This window comes from Nannospalax galili, unplaced genomic scaffold, assembly GCF_000622305.1.
Source record: "Nannospalax galili isolate Female #2095 unplaced genomic scaffold, S.galili_v1.0 scaffold302, whole genome shotgun sequence".
Taxonomy (NCBI): Eukaryota; Metazoa; Chordata; class Mammalia; order Rodentia; family Spalacidae; genus Nannospalax; species Nannospalax galili.
Window position 1 is genome coordinate 1,751,473 of NW_008350120.1, and position 24,669 is coordinate 1,776,141.

Consider the following 24,669-nt stretch of genomic DNA (forward strand, 5'->3'; position numbering starts at 1 on the left):
GCTTCAAAATGAAACAAACTTTGTAATTACAAAGTAGAGACACAGTAACATTAAGAAATGAGTCTGTTGATGTGACTCTTACAATGAAAGATTGCTTCCTAAAAATGAGATTATTAGGCTGGAGAGATGGCTCAGCAGTTAACAGCACTGACTGCTCTTCCAGAGGACCTGGGTTCAATCCTGAGCACCTACTGGCAGCTAACAACCATTCATAACTCGAGTTCCAAGGGATCTGGTGCCTTCTTCTGACCTCTGCCAGCACTGCATGAAACAGAGTGCACTTACACACATACAAGCAATACTCTCATACACATAAAATGAAAATAAAAAATAAAGGTGTTTTTTTTTTTTGGTCTTTTTTGAGTATTTTTTAAAAGATAAAAAATAGATTATCACTAATCGCTACTTAAGGACAGTAACAAATATGAATAGCAAATCTTACCCCAGGTAATACAAGAGCTCCAATTCCACTTTTTAGTTTGGACCTGCCTCTGCCACCTCGTCCTGATAGCCCTGCACCACGAGGTCTCCGCTTCCCTGGAAATCCAGACCCACGGCCCTACATAACAGATATGGAGGATATTAACATTCTGTGAAAGCACAAAGGGTTTTTAAGTCCAAACATCAAGGAAATGAAGCATTTTATTAAGTGCTACACAAATACTTGCCTCTTTTATTCTATTAGATGATACATATTAACAGGCCAGGCTTATTTCCATGTTTAAATATGTATTTCACAACTTAAAATACAAATAAAAACAACTTAAAACTTTACATTCAAAACCTGCATCATCATTCTGAGTGCCTCCCGTCGGCAGGCATGGGCATTAGCTGTCACTTCCTATAGCATCACTCTAATGTCTATAGCAACTATGCCTGACTAGACATTCCAGTACAAACAAGCTATTCAATAGAAATTAGACACAAGGAAGAGCCCTCTCTTGGGATGACAGTCACAGGTCACATTTACTGGCTAGTTAGTATGCACTGATCTAAGCAATTTTCCCTCAATAAAACCACAGAGTACCCCATTTTAGACTCAGTCAGCTTGCAATCCCTGCTTTTTAGCTACTGTTCTAAAATGTTACAACAAAGTCAATTTTAAAAACTATTTTATTTATTTATTTATTTTTGGTCCTTTTGAGACAGGGTCTCCCTATAGCCCCAGCTATCCTGGAACTCACTATGTAGACCAGGCTGGCCTTGAACTCACAGAGATCCGCCTGCCTCCCGAGTGCTGGGATTAAAGGCATGCGCCACCACACCTGGCTTTATTATTTTTATTTTATGTGTGTGATTGCTTGTATGCTTGTGAAGAGGGCTTCAGATTCCCCTGTAACTGAAGTTAAGGACAGTTCATAGCCGCCATGTGGGTGCTGGGAATCAAACCCAGGTCCTCTGCAAGAGCAGTCAGTGCTCTTAACCGCTGAGCCATCTCTCCAGCCCCAACAAAATCAATTTTTACTGGTGTAAAACAGTATTCTTGCAGTCATTAAAATGCAATCACTATCCTCTATTATTCAATAGCTGTTTAGTAAACTGAACATGTATAATTCATTTTACCACAAAAAAAATTGTTTAAAAATTTAAAGAAAATTGACATAAATGAAAAAACCTTAAATAATCTGGAAAGTAATGTTTAAAATGGGAATACTTTATCTAAACATTTTCTTAATATAAGAAAAAAATCATGCAATAAAATGTTAAACTTCCTGAACTCTTAAGCTAGAATGACAAGCGTTTGTGGGCTGTGGCCCTGTCCTTTCACCCCTCTCCTTTTCTCAGTTACACTAGGACTTGGGGAGGACTTCTTGGAAAACAACTTGCATCTTACAAGTAATATGCTATCAATTTTAAAGTATGCATCAGAAAAAGTTCTTTGTTTCCCATAAATTGAATAGCAGCAACCACATCTCCAAATGAGCTCACTCTTCACTCACCAGGGTAAGTTCCAGGTAAAAAAATATTTTGTTATGTTATGAAAACAAAAAGAACATGAACCCATGGGAAGGAGGACATCTGCTTTCCTCTTCAGTGTGAGCAACGACAAACACCTAGTTTCAAATGGCCTGTCCCTGTCTTCTCTTCATGGACTTCTTCAGATCCCTTGAAAGGCTCTCAGCTTTGAACAAGGGATAGAGTAGTGCTGCACTGGACAGGTTTTTAGTAGGAACAGGGAGATTATAGTAGTTTATTTTTCCTAACATCCACTAAAGTAGGTAAGAGTGAGTGATTTGGTAGTATTTGCTACAAACTATCAGATGAATCTTTTATACTCTTAAATACAGTCCTGTGTGGTGGCACTTAGCTATCATCTCAGCACCTGGAAGCCTGAGGAAGGAAGAAGGCCAGTCTGGGCTGAGACCTGTCTCTGATTGATTAATTAATTAAAATAAATTAACTAAATAAAAGTAACACTGCATTACACTAGATGATTACAATTATCAGGATGATCTTCCAATTGTGATAAAAACTAAGAAAGTACAATCTAAAAAGCCTCTGAAATCTTTTGACTACTCCAAATTAAACAGCACTATTCCAGAATCACACTAAATATAAATGATGAAGGAAAATGATCTTCTCTAGTCAATAAAGTATTTTGACTTTCAAGATTATTACTTTCAAGGGGAAGGGGTTGAGACAGGTTCTCTCTGTAGCCCCAGCTAGCCTTGAACTCAGAGATACAATACACCTGTCTCTGCCTTCTGAGTACTGGGTTGAAGGTGTGTACTATCATAGTCAGCAGAGAGAATTAGTTTTTTAAAAATATTTTTTACTCATTACTTTTATTTTATGTGTATGAGTACATTGTCTGCATGCGTATAAGGGCACCCGTGTCATGCAATGTCCATGGAGGTCAAAAGAGGGTACTGGATTCCCCTGGAACTGGAGTTATAGAAGGTTGTTAGCTGCCATGTGGATTCTGGGAATCGAACCCAGCCCATGATTAGTTTTCGAAGTGAATTTTCTACTTCAAAATACATCAAGAACCAGGAGAGAATTAACCCACGACCTAGGGGAAAAAGTTCTGTGATTTTGGGGTGAACATTCTAGTATTTTTCCTGTTTATATGTAATAGATTAAACTTTATAATATTACAAATGAGCAAGTTCTTAACTGCATTTGGCCTGTGTGACAAGGATTTTTTTCTTCACAGAAACATCAACAAGTCAATCGTAAAAGGAGGTATTAAAATTTATACTTATAATATTGTAATTAAACTTTCTACTCATCTAGATCTTCAAGTGCAAGCATGTTATGAATAAAGTTTTCAGACTTCAAAAGTGGTTCTGACAGCTAAGTCTATAAAAGGAAGGTTTAATTCTTAATATCAAACAGGGCAAAACCAACCAGAAGGAAATGGTACATGAATGTAAATGCAATTTTATTTACCACTTTGATGCTCCAAATGGGACTGCCAGAAAGCTGCCTGGGTTTAAAAATTTCCCGGCCTTCTGAAATGTCTGGGGACCAGGAAGGTGGGCTCACTGTATTATGGTTACTCCAAGCCCCCTAGGATATGGCAGGTGAGAAAATAGATGTATAAAACTCAGCAACATAAAAGTTCAAAGCCAGCAACTAAAGAATTTTAGAACAGCAAAAACAAATGCAAACGTATGGAAATTTAGGACAAATTGCTTCAAGATTGGAAAAAAAGGCATCACTTAGAATGACCTTATACTTAAAATGTTTGCAGCTATGATCTACATTAAACATTTTATTTTTATGGAAATAGCAGCACAATAAAGTATAACCAAAATCAAAGTTTATATAACATTGACTCATGTAATTACAGTACAAAAATAAAAATAAATACAACAACACTGCAAGGATTAGCACTAGAAGAAGCTACTCTGACCGTTTCCCAACAAGCATTATCTCTACCAAGGAGGAGAACGGAATACCTTTAAAGAACTAAAATTCAATCAAATCAGTAGGCCAAAATACACACTCAGATATATGCATACACCTTAAATTATTCTTATTTATGGGAATGACTACCCTACAGCAATATCCAAGGGATTAATCTGAATAATTAAAGAGATTTGTTAAAGAACATTGTCCTAAATTTGCAAATCAAAATGGTCAAGGTCCCTAACATACAGAAAACAGTGTCTCATTAAGATACTTAAAACTCATCTCACTTCCAAATAACCATGTTCAGCAACCTCCACTAATCTGACGAAGATACTAAAGAGTGTTAAGATAAATGTTTCTTCCAAAAAGGTAATATTTTAAAGAAAAACACAGAGCAAATGTCAACAAACAACATAATATATTATTTACCAATTAAATGACAGACTTGAAACAAAAACATTGTACTTACCAGGTTTCTAGAACATCACCAAACTAATAAGAATTCCATTAGTAACAAAAATACAATCAGGAATTTTAATAACTAAAAATAAGAGCTTGACCACTCCATTGACGAAGGGGGCAAAAAACCAGAAAGGAGCAAACCAATTTCACTGGTAATTCATAACCTAAAGCAGCACACACCCTAAGCCCAGCCAGCAATCCATCCCAGGCATCTTCTCTGTCACGCACACTTGTCTTACCCTCCAGTATTATTACCCTTGGGTTTTCTCTCAGCCATCACATCTCCACTGTAACGTTACCCAAGCTTACTAAACAAGGATAAGCTCTTCTCACCACACAGCAACCACTGCAGGGAATCATCCCAGTTCCCACCTCCCATGGCATGTGCCTGTGCCATTTTGCCTACTCAGTCAGTCAAAGGGCCACGGAAATGTCTCCATGCTGCCTGAAGTCTTTCTCTGGTCTCCTGTTAATCAGGCTCCTGACGTTCGGCAGACAGTTTGACTAGATCTTGTGGCAGCACCTCCTTGCTGATCTTTCTCCATCCCTTAGATAAGTTCTTCCTCCACTGACTTCTGAAGCCCAAATTCTAAACAGCATTTTCTATAACGGGTTTGAAATGTCATCTTCAAAAATCATGTCTCCCATATTTGCATTTTCTAGTTCTAATCTGCTGGAACATCTCCAAGTCAGTGTGATGTTTTCAATGTCCTTCTTAGTATGTGCATCTTATCACACAGATCCTAACATTCATCACACATCTAAAATCTCTCCCATAGTCGATTCATCACCTTATCTTTCTTGTCTTTATAATGGCGTCACCCCTTCAATCCAAATTATCAGTAAATCCAGACTTCACCTTGTTTGTCCCAAACCGATGCACTGCTCCGCAACTCCACAGCCATCGTTCCGTCCTGGCTACCTCCATCTCTCCTCACTGCTTCCACAGTTCACAGTTCTTTCTGCTTCTCTTCCCTGCTGTGTCTCCTTCAAACCTTCCTCCCCACAGCAAGCAGGAGGAACTTTTAAGAAAAATCTCATCCAGCAAGTCACTGTCCTATTCTGAACCCTTCAATTGTGCCTTCACTTAGAAAGCAAACCTTTCCAGCTGCTTCCCTCTCCCCACATCATGTATCATTATTCTCTCTGTGTGTAAGTCCTTCCTGCCCTGTCTTTGAACATGCTGCACTCTTCCCAGTCAGTGCCTAATCGGCATACAACACCTGGCTACTCCACCTTTCCAACCCTTTCAAAACTGGCTGGCAGTTCCTAACCCTTCAGGTAAGACTTTAGTTTTTCCTTGTCTAGAGGTCTTTGCTTGGCATCATGAGTGAACCACCACCTGCCCTTATGGCATCTATAGACGTCACTGATGGCATCATCAACTGAGCAGCTCTACACTTTTTCATCTTATTTAGTGGTAGAAAAGTACAAGCAAAACAGAACTCAAGATAAGTTTTCTCATTATTTCCACTGACTTTTCTTTATGGATATTTAGTTAATGCACAGCTAATGTTACATTTGATAGAACTTTTAACATCATGTAAATAGTTCCCAAAACTATCATAAAAGTCACACTTCGAGATAAAAATAGTAATAAATTTTTCCATAAATAAGAATTTTCTGGTGATTATGTATTATTCATCAAAATTTAAAACTTAGCTTTGATGCCAAAATTGTATCTCACTTCAAACGCATTTACATTTCATATAACACAGATGAACCAAATGCAGAGCTTCACAGATCAAGAATGTTCTGGATGCAATTACAGAAATAATCAGGCAACTACTCAGCTGCAATGAAGAATTTATGTAATAAAAGCATGGGTAATTACAGAATGAATTTTAATAAGAATATTACCACAGGACACTGAAGACAGATTATGTGCAATTTTAAAGGAACTAAAGAAAAAATATGATTATATATATGTACACTGACAAAAAAAGAAATTACCTAATATATCCTTTAGACCTAAAAACTGAAATATAGTTGTAATTTAGTAATAAATCACCATTTAGTTCCAACTCTGATCAAAAAGAACTGCTATGAACCACTGAGAAAAGCTTGGCTGCCACTGCAGTGTGTGCCTTCCTCTGTAGAATGCTCTGCCTTGCAGCGTCACTCTATATAAACTGCTTGCCATTGGATTATAAGCACCAGGACAAGCCACGTTCGACAGTGTTAAGTGTTCTGTTCAGTAACTACTGAATATGTTTTTCTCTCTGAATATTATCTTTTGTATGCATGCTTTTTGCTATCAAATATACTAAGCTTACTAGTATTCACCAGAATCTAGGATTTCCTTATCTCCAAAAAAAAAAAATTATGGCTCCAAAGCACTCTTACTATTAAGCTATCCTCAAGTGGAATTAAGAAGAGTTCAAACTATAGAACATCAGAAGACTGAAACTTGAAAAGAGCTACACAGAACCAAGGTGCTATCAAATCCAATCGAAATTTTGAATACTATTCAACAGAGATTGAACTGGCTACAAAGATAAAACTAACTTCTGAGCTGTCCAAGACAGTATTAATCTTCCTACTTAGGTAACATTATGAACATAATGTAAATGTTACAGGACTGTAGGATAAAGAAAAGGTGACAATAATGGCATTTTGTTCCATTTAACTTATATTCAAAGCCAAATCCAAGATTGACAAGGTAGCTCATGCCTCTAACCTCCGTTCTCAGGAGGCTGAGGCAGTAAGGTTGCTACAGGTTTGAAGCCAGGCTGGGCTCAGGACAAGGGATCCTGCACTCCATGGCCCCCCAGTCATGCCCCTCCACACTCCCAAGAAGAAATGGGAAAAGAGGGGTGAAAAAAGAAAAATAGAAAGAAGCCAAACCCTATTGTCATGAATAATGTAATTGGATGCAATTATTAGAGCACAAGAGAGTACTTTTTTTTTTTTTTTTTCGGTCTTTTTGAGACAGGGTCTTTCTGTATCCCCAGCTGTCCTGGAATTCACTAGGCAGACCAGGCTAGCCTCAAACTCACAGAAAGCCACCTGCCTCTGCCTCCCAAATGCAGGGATTAAAGGCCTGCACCACCACACCCATCTTACTTTTGTTTTTAAGAACAGCTAAGGAGAGCTTGGTGTCCCACAGGCAATCTCCTACTTCTAACAGCCTGGGTTCACCCTCTCCCAACATCCTATACAAAGCCAAGTTTCCTCTTAGAAAAATAAGTCTAATTTTGGAAAAGTGAAAATATTAAGAGATAGAACAAAAAGAAAGATAACTTAAAAAACAAAATAAGAGTTTATCATTTATTTGCCTTTTAGGTAAACATATACTCACTAATGCGGACTGAAACTATAGCACTTTATTTTTGTCTTATAGAAGGCATTTTACATTAAAAAAACAAACAAACAAACAAAAAAATCCAAAAAACAAAACCGGGGCTGGAGAGATGGCCCAGCAGTTAAGAACACTGGTTGTTCTTGCAGAAGACCTGGGTTCGAATCCCAACACCCACAAGGCAGCTAACAACTGTCTGTAACTCCAATCCCAGGGGATCTGACAGCCTCTTCTGACCTCTGTGGGCATTGCTACTCTAACAATAGCAACCCTAAAATCTTTTAAAACTACTCAATGTAGTTTTCCTTCAAAAAATATATTTTGTAAGAAGTGCATAGAGTTGCTGGGCGTGGTGGTGCATGCCTTTAATCCCAGCACTTGGGAGGCAGAGGCAGGCAGATCTTTGTGAGTTCAAGGCCAGCCTGGTCTACATAGTGAGTTCCAGGACAGCTAGGGCTACAGGGAGACCCTGTCTCAAAAAGACCAAAAAGAAAAAAAAACAAAAAAAAAACAAAAAAAGAAGTGCATAATGTCAATATTCAGACCTGTTCTTAATTAAAGGCAGCTGTTAAATTATCAATATTAATTAAGATCTGAATATGAAATAATTTATTTAAAAGTAAATCTCTCCTTGCTTAGACAGCATAGTTTACACATGTAATTTTTGATTTCATTGTTCAGTTTGGGTTTTGTTTTATTGAGGCAGTGTTCCCCTGGAGCCCCTGCTGAGTTGGAACTTGTTATATAGACCAACTGACTTGAATCTCAACAGAAATCTAATTCTGCCTCCAAAGTGCTGGGATTAAAAAATGCCTGGCTCAAAAAAAAAAAAAAAAAGCATTTGGGAGCTTTTATCTAATCCTTGAAAGATTTTAGGGTTACCTTTTCAGAGGGGGGAATGTTAGAGTAGCCAAAAGTCCCATAAAAAATAAATAAATCAAAGAAGAAGAAAGAGTACATGAAGTTTTCAGAAAAAAGTGATGGGGAGATATGGGAGGAGTTGGAGGGGAGGGAGTGGGCATAGATTAGATCAAAATACTTTATATGCATGTATGAAATTCTCAATAAATTATTTTAAAAGAACAAAAAAAGTTTTTAACTTTAAAAGCAAAAAGTAAAACTCAAAAAACTTTAGTGCTTCATGCTCTAGGAGTTCTATCTAGAAACCAAAGACCAAAAAGAAACAAGAAAAGAAAGAAAAACAAACTGCTTACTTACAATCAATTGCTAACCAAGCTATAATCTCCAGTTTATGAACCTGAAGGCCTACTTTTTTCTCACAAAACAGATTATGAAATGGATACATTATTGCTTGGAACACGTCATCTAAAATGTTACTATAGTGCACAAGTATGTCACTGACATTCTGCAGTTCATAACAAAACTACTTTAATTGACTCAAAACAAAACAAACCCAGTTCACAAAATAATGGGAGTAATTATGAACCACTCAAGTGCTGCCTCTGGAAACCTGGTATACTCGAGAACCGCACTTCTATGCCGCAATATATATCAGCTTTAGGACTCATGAAAATCACTGAGGTTTACACAGAAATGGTATCAATGATTTCAGTCTTCATGAAGAATGAAGTGAATCTGCTGTTTATCTGTCACCAACACTGGGATCTGTTTGTTTCTTTTTCTGCATATTCAGAAGATGCAGCCAGTTCATCATTGAAGGGAGGAAGGCGAACGTTGAAGTGTAAGCACTAGATGTATTTAAAATCAAAGAAGGCTTCCTGATCTCTATGTGTAGTAAACTCAGGTCACACTTCAACAGGACTTCTAAGGATTTTTTTCATCACTGATGGGATTCTTCTTATCATTAAATTGTATTTGGCAATCACTGAAAGTTGCCTACAGACTACTGTGTTTTGAGCCACAGAAGGGTGGTGTGTGTGTGTGTGTGTCTCTTTCTTTTTAGAAATCCTTTAATACAAGGTACCTTGTTTCCTCAATTAATGAGGGTGCTGGCTGGTAAACAATTTTGTCAGTCAGCTATGTGCACACGGGTAAATACTGTTCCCTAGGTAAAGGTAACTTTTTAATGTAGTTGTGAAATTCCATTATATTCCATTGCCAAAGAGACATTAGGAAGTTTGTATAAAATGCAACAATTTTTTTAAAGAAGTAGAGTTTTAAAATTAAAGAAAAAAGAGATCAACAAGAAATGAAAATGAAAATAAAATGAATTCTTAGTGTTTATCTCAAAGTTATCAAAATATAGTATCTGCGGTTTCTTTTATAAAATTTGCTTTATATGCTGAGCATGGTGGGGCATGCCTTTTATCCCAGGGTTTAGGAGGCAGAGGCAGGCGGAGCTCTGTGAGTTCGAGGCCAGCCTGGTCTACATAGTGAGTTCCAGGACAGCTGGGGCTACAAGGAGACCCTGTCTTAAAAAAGATTAAAAAAAAAATTGCTTGAAACATCATATCATAAAATATTTAATGGAAGCTTTCAGGTCTGACATGGTGGTACACACCTATAATTCCAGCCCTGAAGGAGCCTGAGGCAGGAGGATGGTGAGTTAAAGGGCAGTCTAAGCTACACAGTAAGATGGAGGCCTCTAATATATAATAAGACTCTTTCTTAAAAATAAAACTTTAAAAGCTCACCATTTGCTACCACTATGAAAACAATGAGTAAATGGGACCATGTGTTTACATTAAGAAGTTTCCATTAATTACGGCAAAAAAAAAAGAGCAATAAACTGGGCATAGTGATATATGCCTTAAATCCTAGCACGCAGAAGACACAGGCAGGTAGATCTCTGAGTTGGAGGCCAGCCAAGTTTGCATAGTGAGGATAATTTTAAAAAAAGGGCTGGTGTGGTGGTGCTTGCCTTTAAGGCAGGTGGATCTCTGAGTTCAAGGCCAGCCTGGTCTACATAGTGAGTTCCAGGACAGCTGGGGCTACAGGGAGAGACCCTGTCTCAAAAAGAGAAAAAAAAAAAAGAAAGAAAAGAAAAAGAGCCATCTTGATGGTTGAGTGGTTAAAGCGCTTGCTGGCTGTGCAAACCTGATGACTGTTTGATCCCTGGAAAATACACTGGAAGGGAGAACCCACTCCTGGAATTGGTGCACTGACCTCTACACACGCCCTGAAGCATGTGTGCACAAACAGGTTTTTGTTTTTTTTTTTTTGAGAGTGACTTAAGATCACTATTATTTCAGAATTTCCAAATTAGAATGGACAATTAGAGCGGTGGCGCATGCCTATAATCTCCGCACTCGAGTAGCAGGGGCAGAGGAAAGAGGATAACCCCAACTTCAAGGTCATCTATCATTGCATAGAAAACACTGTCTCAGGAACCAACAGAAAAGTTCAGACAAGTTAACTGTGAGCATGAGAAATGAGTAGATGCTGAAACATAAAATGAGGTGGTGAGACAAACAAAACTTCTTCCAGTGCACATTCTACCACTTTTAAAAGCTTTTCGTGTAGTACTATGGGTTTTTTTGTTTTGTTTTGATTTTTATCTTTTTGAGACAGGGTCTCCTTGTAGCCCAAGCTGTCCTGGAACTCACTATGTAGACCAAGCTGGCCTCACAAAGATCTGCCTGCCTCTGCCTCACAAGTGCTGGGATTAAAGGCGTGCGCCACCACACCCAGCCCTAAATCTTTTATTTATCATTTTTGTTTTATGTGTATGTGTGTACTGCCTGCATGCAAGTGCACTTTCATCATGCAAGTCAGAAGAGGGCATCGGATCCCCTAGAACTGGTGATAAGGATGGCTGTTAGATGTCATGTGGGTGCTGGGAATTGAACCCGGGTCCTCTGCAAGAGCAGCCAGTGCTCCTAACTGCTGAGCCATCTCTCCAACCCCAGTACTATGTTTAATACACTGGTTCTGTGTTGTGGGTTTTTTTTTTTTTTTTTAAAAAGTGTTGTCAAGGCAGAGTTTCCTGTAGCCTAGGCCAGCTTCCAACTCACTATTTAGCCAAGAATGACCTTGAACTTCTGATCCTCCTGCCTCCACCTCCCCAGGCTGGGATTACAGGCATATATCACCACACCTGGCTCAAGAAATTTTCTAATGAAGCAAAATTTTCTTGATATAAAATGAAAGAAAGGACAAATGCCATCCTTGGAGGCTGTTTTAATTGGTCTAAGGTGGGGCATTACAATGTTTTAAAAGATGTTGGCAGTCAGGCAAATAGACCCATGCCTGTAATCCCAGCAACCTGGAGACTGAGGGAGGAACAGAGTTCCAGAGCAGCCTGGGATATAGTCGACTTCCTCCCAAAGTTTCTAATGAAATATTCTTTATAGAATGCAAAAAGCACAGGAACCAAAACTAAATGTAAGATTCATGTTCTTACTGATAACTTTTTAGTGTCAGAACTACACAACTTTTATACAACTGTTTAAAAAAAAATATGAGGGAGTGGGTGTGGATTTGATCAAAACACCTTATATGCATGTATGAAATTCTCAATAAAATTCTTTTAGAGCTAAAAAAAAAAATTCCCGAGTGATAAAAATGGTTAGAAAAGAGTCTCTTGGCAAAACAGAAACAAATATCAAACAAAATCCTTAAGAAGAAAACACATATAAAAGTATTTTAGGGCTGGCAAGATGGCTCAGCAGTAAAGAAGCTTACCCCCAAACCTAACTTTCTGGGTTTAAGTAGGACCCATATGGTGGAAGAAGAGAAATGATTCCCACAAACTGTCCTCTGATGTCCACATGTACACTGTGGCATGTACTCAGCCCACAACATACAAACATACATGTGCATAAGTATATGAACACACAATTTTTAAAGTGTCTTAGCTTACTACATGTACCTTTGCCACAGAGCAAGAGCTAGCAGCCCTGCCTCTGGAGTACTTTCTTTTCTTTGTATGAGATCTTGAGGTTGCTCAGATATAAAACTTTGGGGGGGGGGGGTGTTTGTTTTTTAATTGAATTTTTGTGTATTTCATACAAAATAACATACATAGGATTTATTCAGGAGATTTTCATATTAAAATAATTAGATTTTTTTAAGGAGCTAGTTGATCGAGATTAACATATTATTCCTGCTGAAAAGTCACATGTAATTACTAGAATCAATTTAAATCATAAGACAACATTCTAAACAACTACTATTGACTAAACTCTATTTGCTTCTTGCTATTTTTTTTGGAAACAAGAAAGCAGCAACTGTGTAGAACAATAATTCTTAGTTGTGCTAATCTTCATCGAACCATGTACTCTCATTTAAAACCACTCAAAAACAGGCTGGGAGTGGTGGCGCATGCCTTTAATCCCAGAACTGGGGAGGCAGAGGCAGGGTGATCTCTGTGAGTTCAAAGCCAGCCTGGTCTACATAGTAAATTCCAGGCCAGCTAGGGCTAAAGGGAGACCCTGTCTTAAAAAGACAAAAAGAAAAGAAAAACTACTCAAAAAGAACTAGAATTCATCCCTACAATGTAGACTCTGCACTACTTAAAAGAAGGAAAAAAAAAAAAAAAAAAATCAAGCCCAGCAAGGAGATGCATGCTTATCATTCTAGTACTCAGAGGCTGAGGGGAGGACAGAAAAGTCCACGGAGCCTGAGTTGTAAGGTGAAAGGCTGTCTAAAACAGGGGCTAGAAGGTGGTTTCAGGTCAGAGTACTTGCCCAGCACATCCAAGACGACTGAATACTTTTCACTTGCTGAAGAACAGCAACACAATTGTAAGGTTACTCACCTAAAACTGCTGAAATAAGTCCCAATTTGAAATAAATAATTCCACAGAATTAGCAATTAATAACAACTGAAATCAAGAAAGTGAGGAAATCCCCAGCACGAAGAGTCTCTCAATCTGAATGCTTTTGCAGCTGGAATACAGTTGAAATGACTATGTAGCAGGGAAAGTTAAGTGTCAGTCACTCAGAGTTAGGGCGTGTGTTTTCTGAGGTCTATGATTACTGTGGAACAGATTTTTTTTTTAAATTATGTACTACTAAGAACTGTAATCAAATAACTACATTTTATATCCCAAAGTTCAATAAATTGCATTCATTAAAAACATGTCCTAAATAATGGCAAAAACCACATTACATCTGAGTTCTCTGAATAGAAAAGGTTGCTTTCCAAAGCACACCGAACCTAGATGTGTCTTTTTTATTTCCTACAACTGCTGCAGCATCCTTTCTGTCAACACCGTTAATGTCATCCTACCTGTTTAGATCGGGGTCTACCAGGAGAAAACTTTCTTTTGGTAATTGCTGGTTTACCCATGCCAATTTTTGGAGTGACTGAGATGTAAGTTGTTGGCATGATGTTTCCAGCAGCAGAGTTGAGAGCTGAATGGTAACCATGAAGCATGTCATGTGAAGGCAAGTCTGAACAAAGTGTTGAAGAGGAAGACACAGCTGCCTTGCAAATGTCTGCTGATGAAAAAGACGGTGACTGTGCCTCAGCCGGTAATCTTATGGACTGGTCTCCTTGGCATGAGCTATCTGTCACACAACTGTCAACAGCAGGAGTCATTTCAAAATCCATGCACTCAGTGGGAAATTCAGAATTTTTTTTCTGTTCCATTTCTTCTTGTACGCTTTCTGTCACCAACTGTTCCTCACAAGACAAAGAAGTTCTTTCCTCATGTGGGGACACTAAGGTTTCTGGGAGAACAGAGTCAGTGGTGGGCTCTGGAGGGCCCCATTCATCTTTAGCCACCCCCACCTTAGGGTCTTCCACCAACTGTAGCTCCTCATGAGGCAGAAGGGTCTGATGCGGCAGAACTTCAATGTTTTCTGTCACATCCATGTTCTCATCATTTTGATCTTCACCACAAACAGGCATCACTTTAGAAATCATTTCCATTTTTTCACTATCAATTTCATGAGTAATCTCATTTTCCAATTCAGGATTCATTTTAATGTTGGGAGATTCTACAAGATTTCAAATATTGGCAATGTTAATGCACATGCAAACTGAAAAATATGTAATTATATAAATAGGATTATTTAGTTAAACTACAACCTAGAAGGTATTCAAGAAAGGCAATGATTAGCAATGAAGGCCAAAATCCAAAAATCAATCATGGACCCACTGAAAACAAGGTTTAGTAAAATTCTTAGATGTTTAAGCAATTTGTTTTGTTTTGTTTTGTTTTTTAAAGAAAATCAAGAAACTCCATTACTAATATAACTCTATTATATGCATATGACATTGTTACAATTTAAAAACTTACTAAAGGACTGAAATTATGGAAACAAAGATATTATACTCATTCTAAAACAAAGAAAAAGATCAGTGATATTGAGTGAGGTGTCATGCTAAAAGACAGGCCTACCATATAAAGATAGTTTCTGCACACAAGGAAGAGTAATGAGCACAGAGAAGGCTTGCCTGCCCTACCATGACTCCTCCTGCCCATCAGGTGGACATGTTAATCTATCTAACACATACTGGAGGTTATAACCTCAGGCACTAATCTTGACAATTCTATAAACATGTTAGGCATTAAAAATAAATATAACTGGTTAATTCTAAATTAAGGTACTAGTGTATTAAAACTTTAACCTAGTCTTCCTCAAGAGGAAAGTTTAGGCTTTGAAGCCTAAGTGTATAATACTGCAGGACAGCCAAAGGCAGGATATTTACTCAAAATGCTCTAAAAGACACTAATGAAGATGCTAATTTCTTCATTTATTATTTTCAAATCAGTCATTTAAATTTATGTATGGTCTGATATCAAAATGAAATCTCCCTTCTCATTCCTGCTTTATTGAAATGACTAAGGATATAAGAAAAATGACAGCCAGGCATGGTGGTGCATGCCTTAGTCCCAGCACTCGGGAGGCAGAGGCAGGTGGATCTCCGTGAGTTCGAGGCCAGCCTGGTCTACATAGTGAGTTCCAAACCAGCTGGGGCTACAGGGAAATCCTGTCTCAAAAAGACCCAAAAAAAAAAAAAAAAAAAAGAAAAATATCAAATAATAGATCGGCTATTATTGAACATGTTTTAACAACCATAAACCTTTTATAGAAAAACTACCCATGGTCAATCCTACTCAAGAAATGAGTGGAGTGAACCATTATCTTGTGATCCATCAGATTACACAGTCTGAACATACTACGCACCAGAAGTAAGAAGAACGCCTGTGCCAGGGCTTCCTGGGGGATCACTCTTCTGCTGCGCTCCAGTGTTGACTTGAACTGCTATGAAGGACATTATTATGGACTCTCTAAGCAAGGAATCAACATTTCCCTAACACTGTTCCCTCAGTAGTAACTGAGTATGACTTTTACTGCAAAGTGCCAATTTCCAAAATAAGCATTAAAACATACTATTACTATTTATTAGTAAGTAGCATACAAAGACGAAATTAAGATTCTGTTTTTGTACTATAGGTCTAGTATATAACAGTAATTTTCTTCAGGTTATATCTTTATAAAATATGACTTTTAATGAGAGTAGTTAAATGTCAACAAAACTTGAAAAATTAAGGCTTTTTATATATTCATTCAAACTATACAATTTAATATATAACATCATTTACAATAGACTTCTACATCAGTTCATGATTCAATTTAATAAGCAATTTCCCCAAATATGAAATTTTGCTAACTATACATCAAGTTCAGTAACAGCTATTATCACTACTGCAAAAACTTGGCAAAATATGATTAAAATAGCACTGTGAAGATGACCTAATAAAGCAGATTTTACATTATCTCAGCATGAAACACTTCACATTGAATTGGGTCTAGTTAACAATTACAAGAACTAAAGAGAAAAAGCAATGGATTACTTGTTAATGAAAATCACTTGATCCCTAAACAAAGTACAAACATATGCCTACTAATTCATGCCTATGATTATGTTTCCCAAAAACTCACCTCTAAACAATTGCCTAAGAATACCATATCTTGTCTCAAAAGACCAAAAAAAAAAAAAAAAAGAAAAAAAAAAAACTATCAAATAATAGATCGGCTATTATTGAACAAGTTTTAACAACCATAAACCTTTTATAGAAAAACTACCCATGGTCAATCCTACTCAAGAAATGAGTGGAGTGGACCATTATCTTTTCATTTAAGTTACAGAAGATACATATTACCTGTATATAAACAATTTCTTCAAAAACAGTGTATTTATCATCACAAATATTCTTACCATCTGGAACAATTCCAGGTGTAGATTCATGACCACTGACGTCTCTATTAACCGTTTGCTCCAGAAATATCATTTGGTCTTCAGGTCCTTCGATTTCCATTCCATTGGGATAATCTTAACAGGAAATAGTTTTTAAAACCAAACACTTATATTTGAAAGTTATAATGCATTAAAAAGTAATTATGTGTAAATTTAAAATCTGTTTTATATATCAGAGGAATATGCTAATGGTAAACAAGGCCCTGGGTTCAACCCCTAACACAACTAAAGCAAAAAGAAAAATGAGAGACGGACGGACGGGAGGGAGGGAGGGAGGGATGACATCATTATTTATAAAAAAGCAATTTATATATACTAATAAAAAACTGGCATTTTCTTACTTGAAATGAAATAGTAGTAATTAAGATTTTTCTACTTAAACCTTTCACAGATAAAATACGTCTTCCATAAAGACTTCTAAATATACTGATGAAAATAAAAACAATTGGTAGAAGGATCTATTTTCTTTATCCTATTAAAATCTTGTTATTACGTTTATAACAGGAAACCCATAAAAACATACTGAATACCTGAACAAAATTTTAGTCTCAAGTGGTGACAATGAATGTTAATAAAGATTTAACAAAGCTTACTCAGAGAAAGATAACCCAGACGATGAGAAGAAAGTAGACCACAACTAAGGAAGTGTTGGCACAAAGAACCTGACGAACACCTCCGCATACTAGACCTGCAGTACAAGTCTGAATCAAGCTAGACTGTGGTCATCACATTCAAATGATCACGATACAACACCTAAAGGTTGAGAACTGGAAGCTAAGGTGGTGGTACACACTTGTAATCCAAGCACTTAGGAGACTAAAGTAGGAGGTTAGCCTGGACTAGATAGTGAGACTCTGTCTCAGATTTAGAAAGAAGGGAAAGGAGAAGAAAAAGAGGGAAGGGACACGTGAGAAACTGAGAATAAGACAGGATTTGATACAGACTTCATCGTGATTAGAGTTGTATGCTGTTGACTGGCACACTTTTTCTAAAAAGTATGAGCATACACACACACACGCCGGTTTACCCGTAGGGAGTACACACACACACACACACACACACACACACACACACACACCAGTTTACCTGTAGGGAGTTCAGGCATTTCCACTCCATCTTCTGGCTGTAAGGAATCCATCTCAGCTCCTAAATGTTTACAATACATGCAGATATACTCTTCTTTGAGCTGAGAATCCAGTTCATGATCTGTTGATTTGTCACATTCTAAGTGAACCCATCTGCAGTGATAAGTATATTTAAATAAAAACTAATTTAAAGTCAAGTTAGTATCTAGGGAATGGGAAGCCAACTGCTAGAAAGCAGATATGAGAGGGTTAAAGAAGAGAAAAGAACGGCTATAGGGCTGGCCATTTGCCAAAGGTTTTCCAAGGGGGGTGGGATTTGTGGGCATCACTACAATGGCATTGACATACTCTTCCATGTTTTAAACTCTGTTCTTTTTAATTTTCTCTGAGTGCTCATTTCTGGTCTGGTCTCATCTTCCACCTATTCAAGGGGGGTGGGATTTGTGGGCATCACTACAATGGCATTGACATACTCTTCCATGTTTTAAACTCTGTTCTTTTTAATTTTCTCTGAGTGCTCATTTCTGGTCTGGTCTCATCTTCCACCTATTCACTTCCTTATTCCTTTCAGACGTACAAGAAACATAATTCAATTAATTCCATTCAGTAGGAAAGGGATTGCCAAGAGTGATAAAAGGGTTCTGAGTTTAATAATATATGGTAGCGCAAACGATCACAGGGATCAAAGATCAAGCAGACAACAAAATGGGGTAACTGCTTACTCTCACCTCTTGCACATATGACAGTGCAGCATGTCTTTCTGCAATTCTGGATGACAGCACTTTCCACAAAAAGGACATAAATTATCCTGCTGTTGGTAACAAGTATCGCATATCAGGCAATTGTGGTGCCACTGAGAACTAGACCGTGTGCCACACTCGACACAGATTCTGCAATTCTGAAGAAGAGGAAAAAGAAAAACAGTTTGTTAAATACTGTGATTGTAGTTCTGATGTAAATCCTTCTGAAATCAATGAAGCAATTGTGGATTACTCATTGAACTTTAATTTTAGTGGTGCTGCATCACTCCACCTACTCTTTGGTAGCTTAGGGACTAAACAAGAACACTCGAAAGAACACAATATGGTCCAGTCTATGCAACCTGGTGCTTGAAACTAAAATTAATCACTCTGCATCAAAATCCAATGACAGATCCTAATATTTTCAGAACAGTGGTCATCTCCAATTCTCTACCAAAGTAGAACTGAGTATGTAGTAAAAGATGGCTTGGAGGGCAGCCAAATGTCTGCTATACCTTTATGCTAGCCAGTCTTAAAATCTTGGGCACAGTCTTCTAAGTTGTGGGGCATTTGCTATCCACCCCAACTTTCTAATCTAAAACACAGTCTGGCCTTTCACACTCCTAATATACGAACTCAAAAAGAAAAACTAATAGCAAGCATAGGCATGTTAATATTGCAGATTTTAAATGGATAAACTGACTCATACTGGATTTCTAAACATTACCAGACGTCAATAATACATCAGCAAACAGTGTATGGTGGTTAATGTAGACTCTCACAACTGGTCAAAGTGCAGAGAATAAGTGACAGGGGAGTGGTCACCAAAAATGGGAGATCTATATCACATTCTGTCAATGAGGCTCAAGGAGCTAGGAAGCAGAAAAAGAGCCAGAGGTCAGAAAGGACTAGAACAAAGTGTAGTGTTTTTCTAACATGACAGGACTGCTGCACTCACCAATTCAAAGTAAGTGTGGTTGCAAGATCAAGCCAGTCAACACTCTAACATGGAAGGACAAGGTTCCTGAGCCCTCACCCCTAAGTGAGGAATATAGACAGCTGATGGCTTCTGGGGGTGGGAAAGTCCATTTTCTCTAAGAGTATGGCTCCTGGTAGGTCGACCAGTTCTAGGCAATCTGACGCCCTCTTCTGACCTCTGTGGACATTGCATGCTATGGGTGCACTTACATATATGCAGGAAATACAGAGGGAGGCAGAGGCAGGTGGATCTCTGTGAGTTCAAGGCCGGCCTGGTCTACACAGTGAGTTCCAGGACAGCTGCAGCTACAGGGAGACCGTGTGTGTGTGTGTGTGTGTGTGTGTGTGTGTGTGTAAAATACTACCAGACAATGGTCTAAAATCCAGACATAAGTGTCTCCTCACCTACAGTTGTTTTGTTAGCTACAAGGAGTAGAAAAAGAGGATGAAGACTTTGGCACCATCCTGACCAGGTGACCCTTTGATAACATAATCATCTATTCGCCTAGCTGTACTACCCTGAGGACACTATTTTGGCTCTGGCAATAAAAGGTAACCCAACCTAGCATAAGGAAATAGCAAAGACTAAATAAAGAAATCTCAGTCTCAGGAATAAACCAAGTAGGTTCTTCACAAACAGCAATGCCAAAAAGAAAAGAGCTCAAGGAAAATTTTGAGATTAAAGCACAGGGAAGTGGAATACCTGGCACTGGATTAGATCTGTCCCATACTTGGAAGGGAGGATACTATATGGAATGTTAAAACACGTGGCAAAAGTAGTGTGCAACAGAACAAAGTACTAAACTGACATAAATGTATGAAGCTACGGCAAGACTAAGTTCATGTAGGAATATTCTTACAATTAGAGAATATATACTGAAATCGTTAAAGCTAAAAGCGGCATAGTGCATGTAACCTAACTGCCAAATGGGGTGAGGGGTGGGGAGTTAAGTGGCAGAAATCAATCAAATGATGAGAGAAGCAGAATGAGAGACTCAGAGGGCATTAACAGTGACCTCTTTTTTTCCCTTCAAAGTACTAACAACAGCTGAATCTAGGTAAATGGTTTAAGTGTTATTCTATGTTTCCAATTTTTCAAGTTTAAAATAATTTTCAAATAACCTTTTAAAGAAACTTGTAATAAGGCCTTGGGGAGCATGCCTTTAGTGCCAGCAGAAGCAGGCGGACCTCTGTGAGTTCAAGGTCAGCTTGGTCAACATAGTAAGTACCAGGCCAGCTGGGGCTCCAGGGAGTCCCTGTCCCAAAAAGACCAGGAAAAAAAAAAAGAAATGTGTAATATACATGTACAGAAATCCCTGTAAAACAAAGGGAAACGAGACTCACCTGAGAGTGATGGTGTACAGCTAAGGTTAGAGGGCTGACCTTGCTCCACCCCAGTAGGGAGCAGCCCCTCTAGACGGGAACCCATGATGGGTACAGACCTACTTGCCCCAATGAAGCCATACACAATGCACCCTCAAATGTGAAACACGTAAACAGATTATGACTAAAGATTACAGAGAAAGGTTTTTTTTAAAAACTTCAGTATTGCCGGGCGTGGTGGCACAAGCCTTTAATCCCAGCACTTGGGAGGCAGAGGCAGGCAGATCTCTGTGAGTTCGAGACCAGCCTTGTCTACATAGTGAGTTCCAGGACAGCTGGGGCTGCAGGGAGACCCTGTCTCAAAAAGACCAAAAAAAAAAAAAACTTCAGTATCAGAAAAAGTTGTTCATCTTTCAATGGCTCAGAGGAAAGACCTTATGAAAAACTCTCTGGCGGGGTTGTGGGCACATAACTCAGTGGTAGGATGCATGCCTGGCGTGTTCAAGGCCCTGGGTTCAATCCCCAGTAATGACAAAAACACAACAGCTAACTGGGTACTCACTTTCTGTCAAGCATCAAACAGAGCTCTTCACAGACCTCATCTCATGAAACCCAGTGCCCCTATGAGATAAATACTCAACATTCTATACACTGGCCTACAGAAGTCAGATCACTTGACAATGATCATATATTTAGTGCTGAAAAACTGAGAATTTTGACTCCAGGGGTAAAGACAGGTTTTATACATATTCGTCATATAACAGCATTTAGAGAAATTAAGTAGCCAATGATATAGTTAGAAGCAGTATATGTAATTGTCACTTGGAAGAACTTGAGGCTATCATGGAGACGATGTCTGAGAACACACCAATGGAAAGCCAAAGAATAAACTGAGAAAGACATCCAGAATTCCACATAAAATTTCCAAAGTAATAATCAACAAAAATTTCCAGATGCTACTAATGCTAAAGAGAAGATAAAGAATGATATATATTATAAAAGGCAGGTAATACTTCAAAACAAAACAACAAAAAGACCTCTACGGTCCTACAAATGGACCTAACCACAGACTCACAGTGACTGAATGTTCTAGGCAAAGCTCATTTGTACAGCACCACTATAAGATAGAGTCTAGAAACAAACCCTAAGAATATCAAAAACAAAGCTCCCAAATGTCTCAGAGAAAGGAGGTGAATAAGACTTATGAACCGAAAAGACTGTTTCTATATCCTTTTAACAATTTTTATGTACATATGAGGCTGGAGAGATGGCTCAGTGGTTAAGAGCACTGGCTACTCTTGCAGAGGACCTGAGTTCAATTCCCAGCACCCACATGGCAGCTAACAACTGTCTGTAACTCCAGTTCCAGAGGAATTCAATGTTCTCTTCTGACTTCCCTGGGCACTGCATGACACAGGTGCATTTACATGCAGACAATACACTCATACACACAAAATTAAAAATAGTAATAAATAAAATATTTATGTATGTAATGTGCATGGCAGGAAGATAAGAGTTTAGCTTTATGGAGTACATTCTCTCCTTCCATGGGTTCTGGGAACTGAAGTCAGATCAGCAGGACTGCACAGCAAGGACCTGTTCCTGCTCAGCCCTCTCCATTGGCCTAAGAAGAGGTTAACCAAGACTCAAAATTTTTTTTAGCATAAAATGAATTTGAGGTTAACAGAAAAGATACAGGCTATTTTCCTGTTTTGTTTTTTTTTTAATGTGGCCCAGGCTAGCCTTGAACTGGTGATTCTCCTGCCTCAGCCTGTGAGTACTTGAATTACAGGCATATGTCACCATGTTAGGCAAAATATATTTATTTTTGGCAATGAAAATATAACAAGGTATATAGTCTGCTAATCAGAACAAAAAAAAGAAAAAGAAAGAAAGAAGCCACTGTGTTTGTAGTATTTTCAACATCTATGACCATTAACATTCATAAAAAAAAAAAATGATTCCAAATTGAAAATTGGTGCAGGAAAAGAAAAAAAGTAAAACAGAACAATTTTGTCTTAAAATAGTCATCATTTCTATTGCAACCAATCTCAATAGTTAACTATTAAACTTTCCAAAACACGTATTTTAAGTGAAACAGAAGGCTATAAGATGCTAAAATACAATGCTAGCTGGTGAACAACCTATTTAGCCATATGGTCAAGCAAAGCAAGTATCAGGTCCAAAAAGTAACGGGCAAGGGGGTACAATCACAGGACAAAGAGAACTTTTACACTAATAAATAGTTCAGTATATAAAACATTGGCCTAACCTGTTTGCTAAGTAACAGCCAAAGTATAAATGTTTGATTAAGGGAGGAAAACACAAGGAGAAACTGATAGAACGAATAAAGGTGGTTAATCTTTTTTAATTAGCTAGTCAAAAGCATAAATTAACACATTTCAGCACAATAATACAAAGGAAAAGAAAGATATTAGGTCAAATAGGCACACATGAAGTTAGAAATAGGCTCAGGTGCATCCAAAGTTATCAACAAAAGTAAATTTATAGCCTTAAATATCCTGTCTCCTTAGGAAAGAGAATGAATCACAAATTAGACTTTGTATTTCAGAAACCTATAAAGCAAGTGGAGGAATATCCATAAGATCAACGTGTGAATATACCAAGCAGTATGGCTTTCTCCTTAGCTGGATTACCATGGGAACTCACTGGTAGCCACCTCTCATTCAGGCAAGGAAGGAACTAGAACTACCAAAGCAGCCCTATTTCAGCCTGCAGGCTCCACCTCCCACGTAGCCACACCTGAGCAGAGTTACTCCAGGTGAGATAGACTTCCACTCACGCTCCAAGGCTCCCACCCCACCATTCCAACTACCACCTAATAAATCCTAATAAAGCCTCTGATTCCAGGCAATAATGCTCCTGAAGAACGGAGAACATGGTTCCATGGTTTGTCTCCTGGCTGTAGAAGTAAAGAAGAATCACAGAGGCCCTGCCTCCCCTCCTGCAAGCCGCCACGCCCTTCCCAGCTCTAAGGAAACCCTGCTTCTCTGTGGTGAGCCTCTGGGTGGGCGCCACCAGTCTGTTCAGCAACCAGGAAAACCTAACTGTGGGAAGCTCCATGCACCTCCAGTTCCAGGTGCTTCTCCACCACTTCCCTCCACGCCCTAAGCCAAGGAAGATGGCAAACATATGGGGCTTTAAAAAGCAAACACCAAGGCCTGTAGCAGATTAACCAGAAGCCCTTTAGTAGGCAGGCCAGTGTGACAAGAATGTGATGCTGTAGCGAGAGCACAGAAAATAGCTCTGCAAAAAACTAAGAACTTGACATTCTTCACAAAAATGCTAAAGCAATACTAAATAAAGAAAAATAAATGCTCAAGGTGTATACTACACACCTGTGATCCTAGCATTACCAGGCTGAGGCAAGAAAATCACTAAACCAGCATGAGCTACGAAAGGGAGGTCCTGGCTAGCAGAGACAAGGGAGAAGAGAGAGAGATGGGGGGAGAGAGATGGGGGGAGAGGGAGAGGGGGTGAGAGGGAGAAGGGGGATGGGGAGGGGGGAGAGAGAGGAGAACAAATGAAGGGGGTCAGGGGAGAGAAAATCTAATATAAAAACTAAAATTTAAGTGAGGCAGGTTCCAGTGGGGGGCCATGATGTAGACTTCAGAGCCTAGTGTAGCAGTGCTATTTACACCAGTCGCTAGTGCTATCAAAGAAAGGAGTTATTTTAACAGAAGAATCATGGGGAAAAGATCACTTGTCTAGGTGGCAGGAATATCCACCCCTACAGTCAGTGTCAGAATCCTTACAGCAAGCAGAC

General features: G+C 38.5%; 1 protein-coding gene across 17 annotated transcripts in view; it reads right to left on the reverse strand.

The window, feature by feature from the left end:
* Kmt2c (lysine methyltransferase 2C) overlaps positions 1-24,669 on the reverse strand; it is a 297,069-nt gene that overhangs the window by 139,146 nt on the left and 133,254 nt on the right. For 12 of the 17 annotated variants that reach the window (XM_029570487.1, XM_029570493.1, XM_029570491.1 and 9 more), the window contains 7 exons: positions 18,570-18,739; positions 17,843-17,994; positions 16,718-16,831; positions 15,682-15,759; positions 13,775-14,487; positions 3,394-3,513; positions 443-559 (listed from right to left, as the gene is read on the reverse strand). In XM_029570487.1, the coding sequence (XP_029426347.1) occupies positions 443-559; positions 3,394-3,513; positions 13,775-14,487; positions 15,682-15,759; positions 16,718-16,831; positions 17,843-17,994; positions 18,570-18,739 (1,464 nt within the window). The remainder of the gene's footprint in view (positions 1-442; positions 560-3,393; positions 3,514-13,774; positions 14,488-15,681; positions 15,760-16,717; positions 16,832-17,842; positions 17,995-18,569; positions 18,740-24,669) is intronic. The other 5 variants (XM_029570494.1, XM_029570489.1, XM_029570488.1 and 2 more) reach the window with 2 other exon arrangements.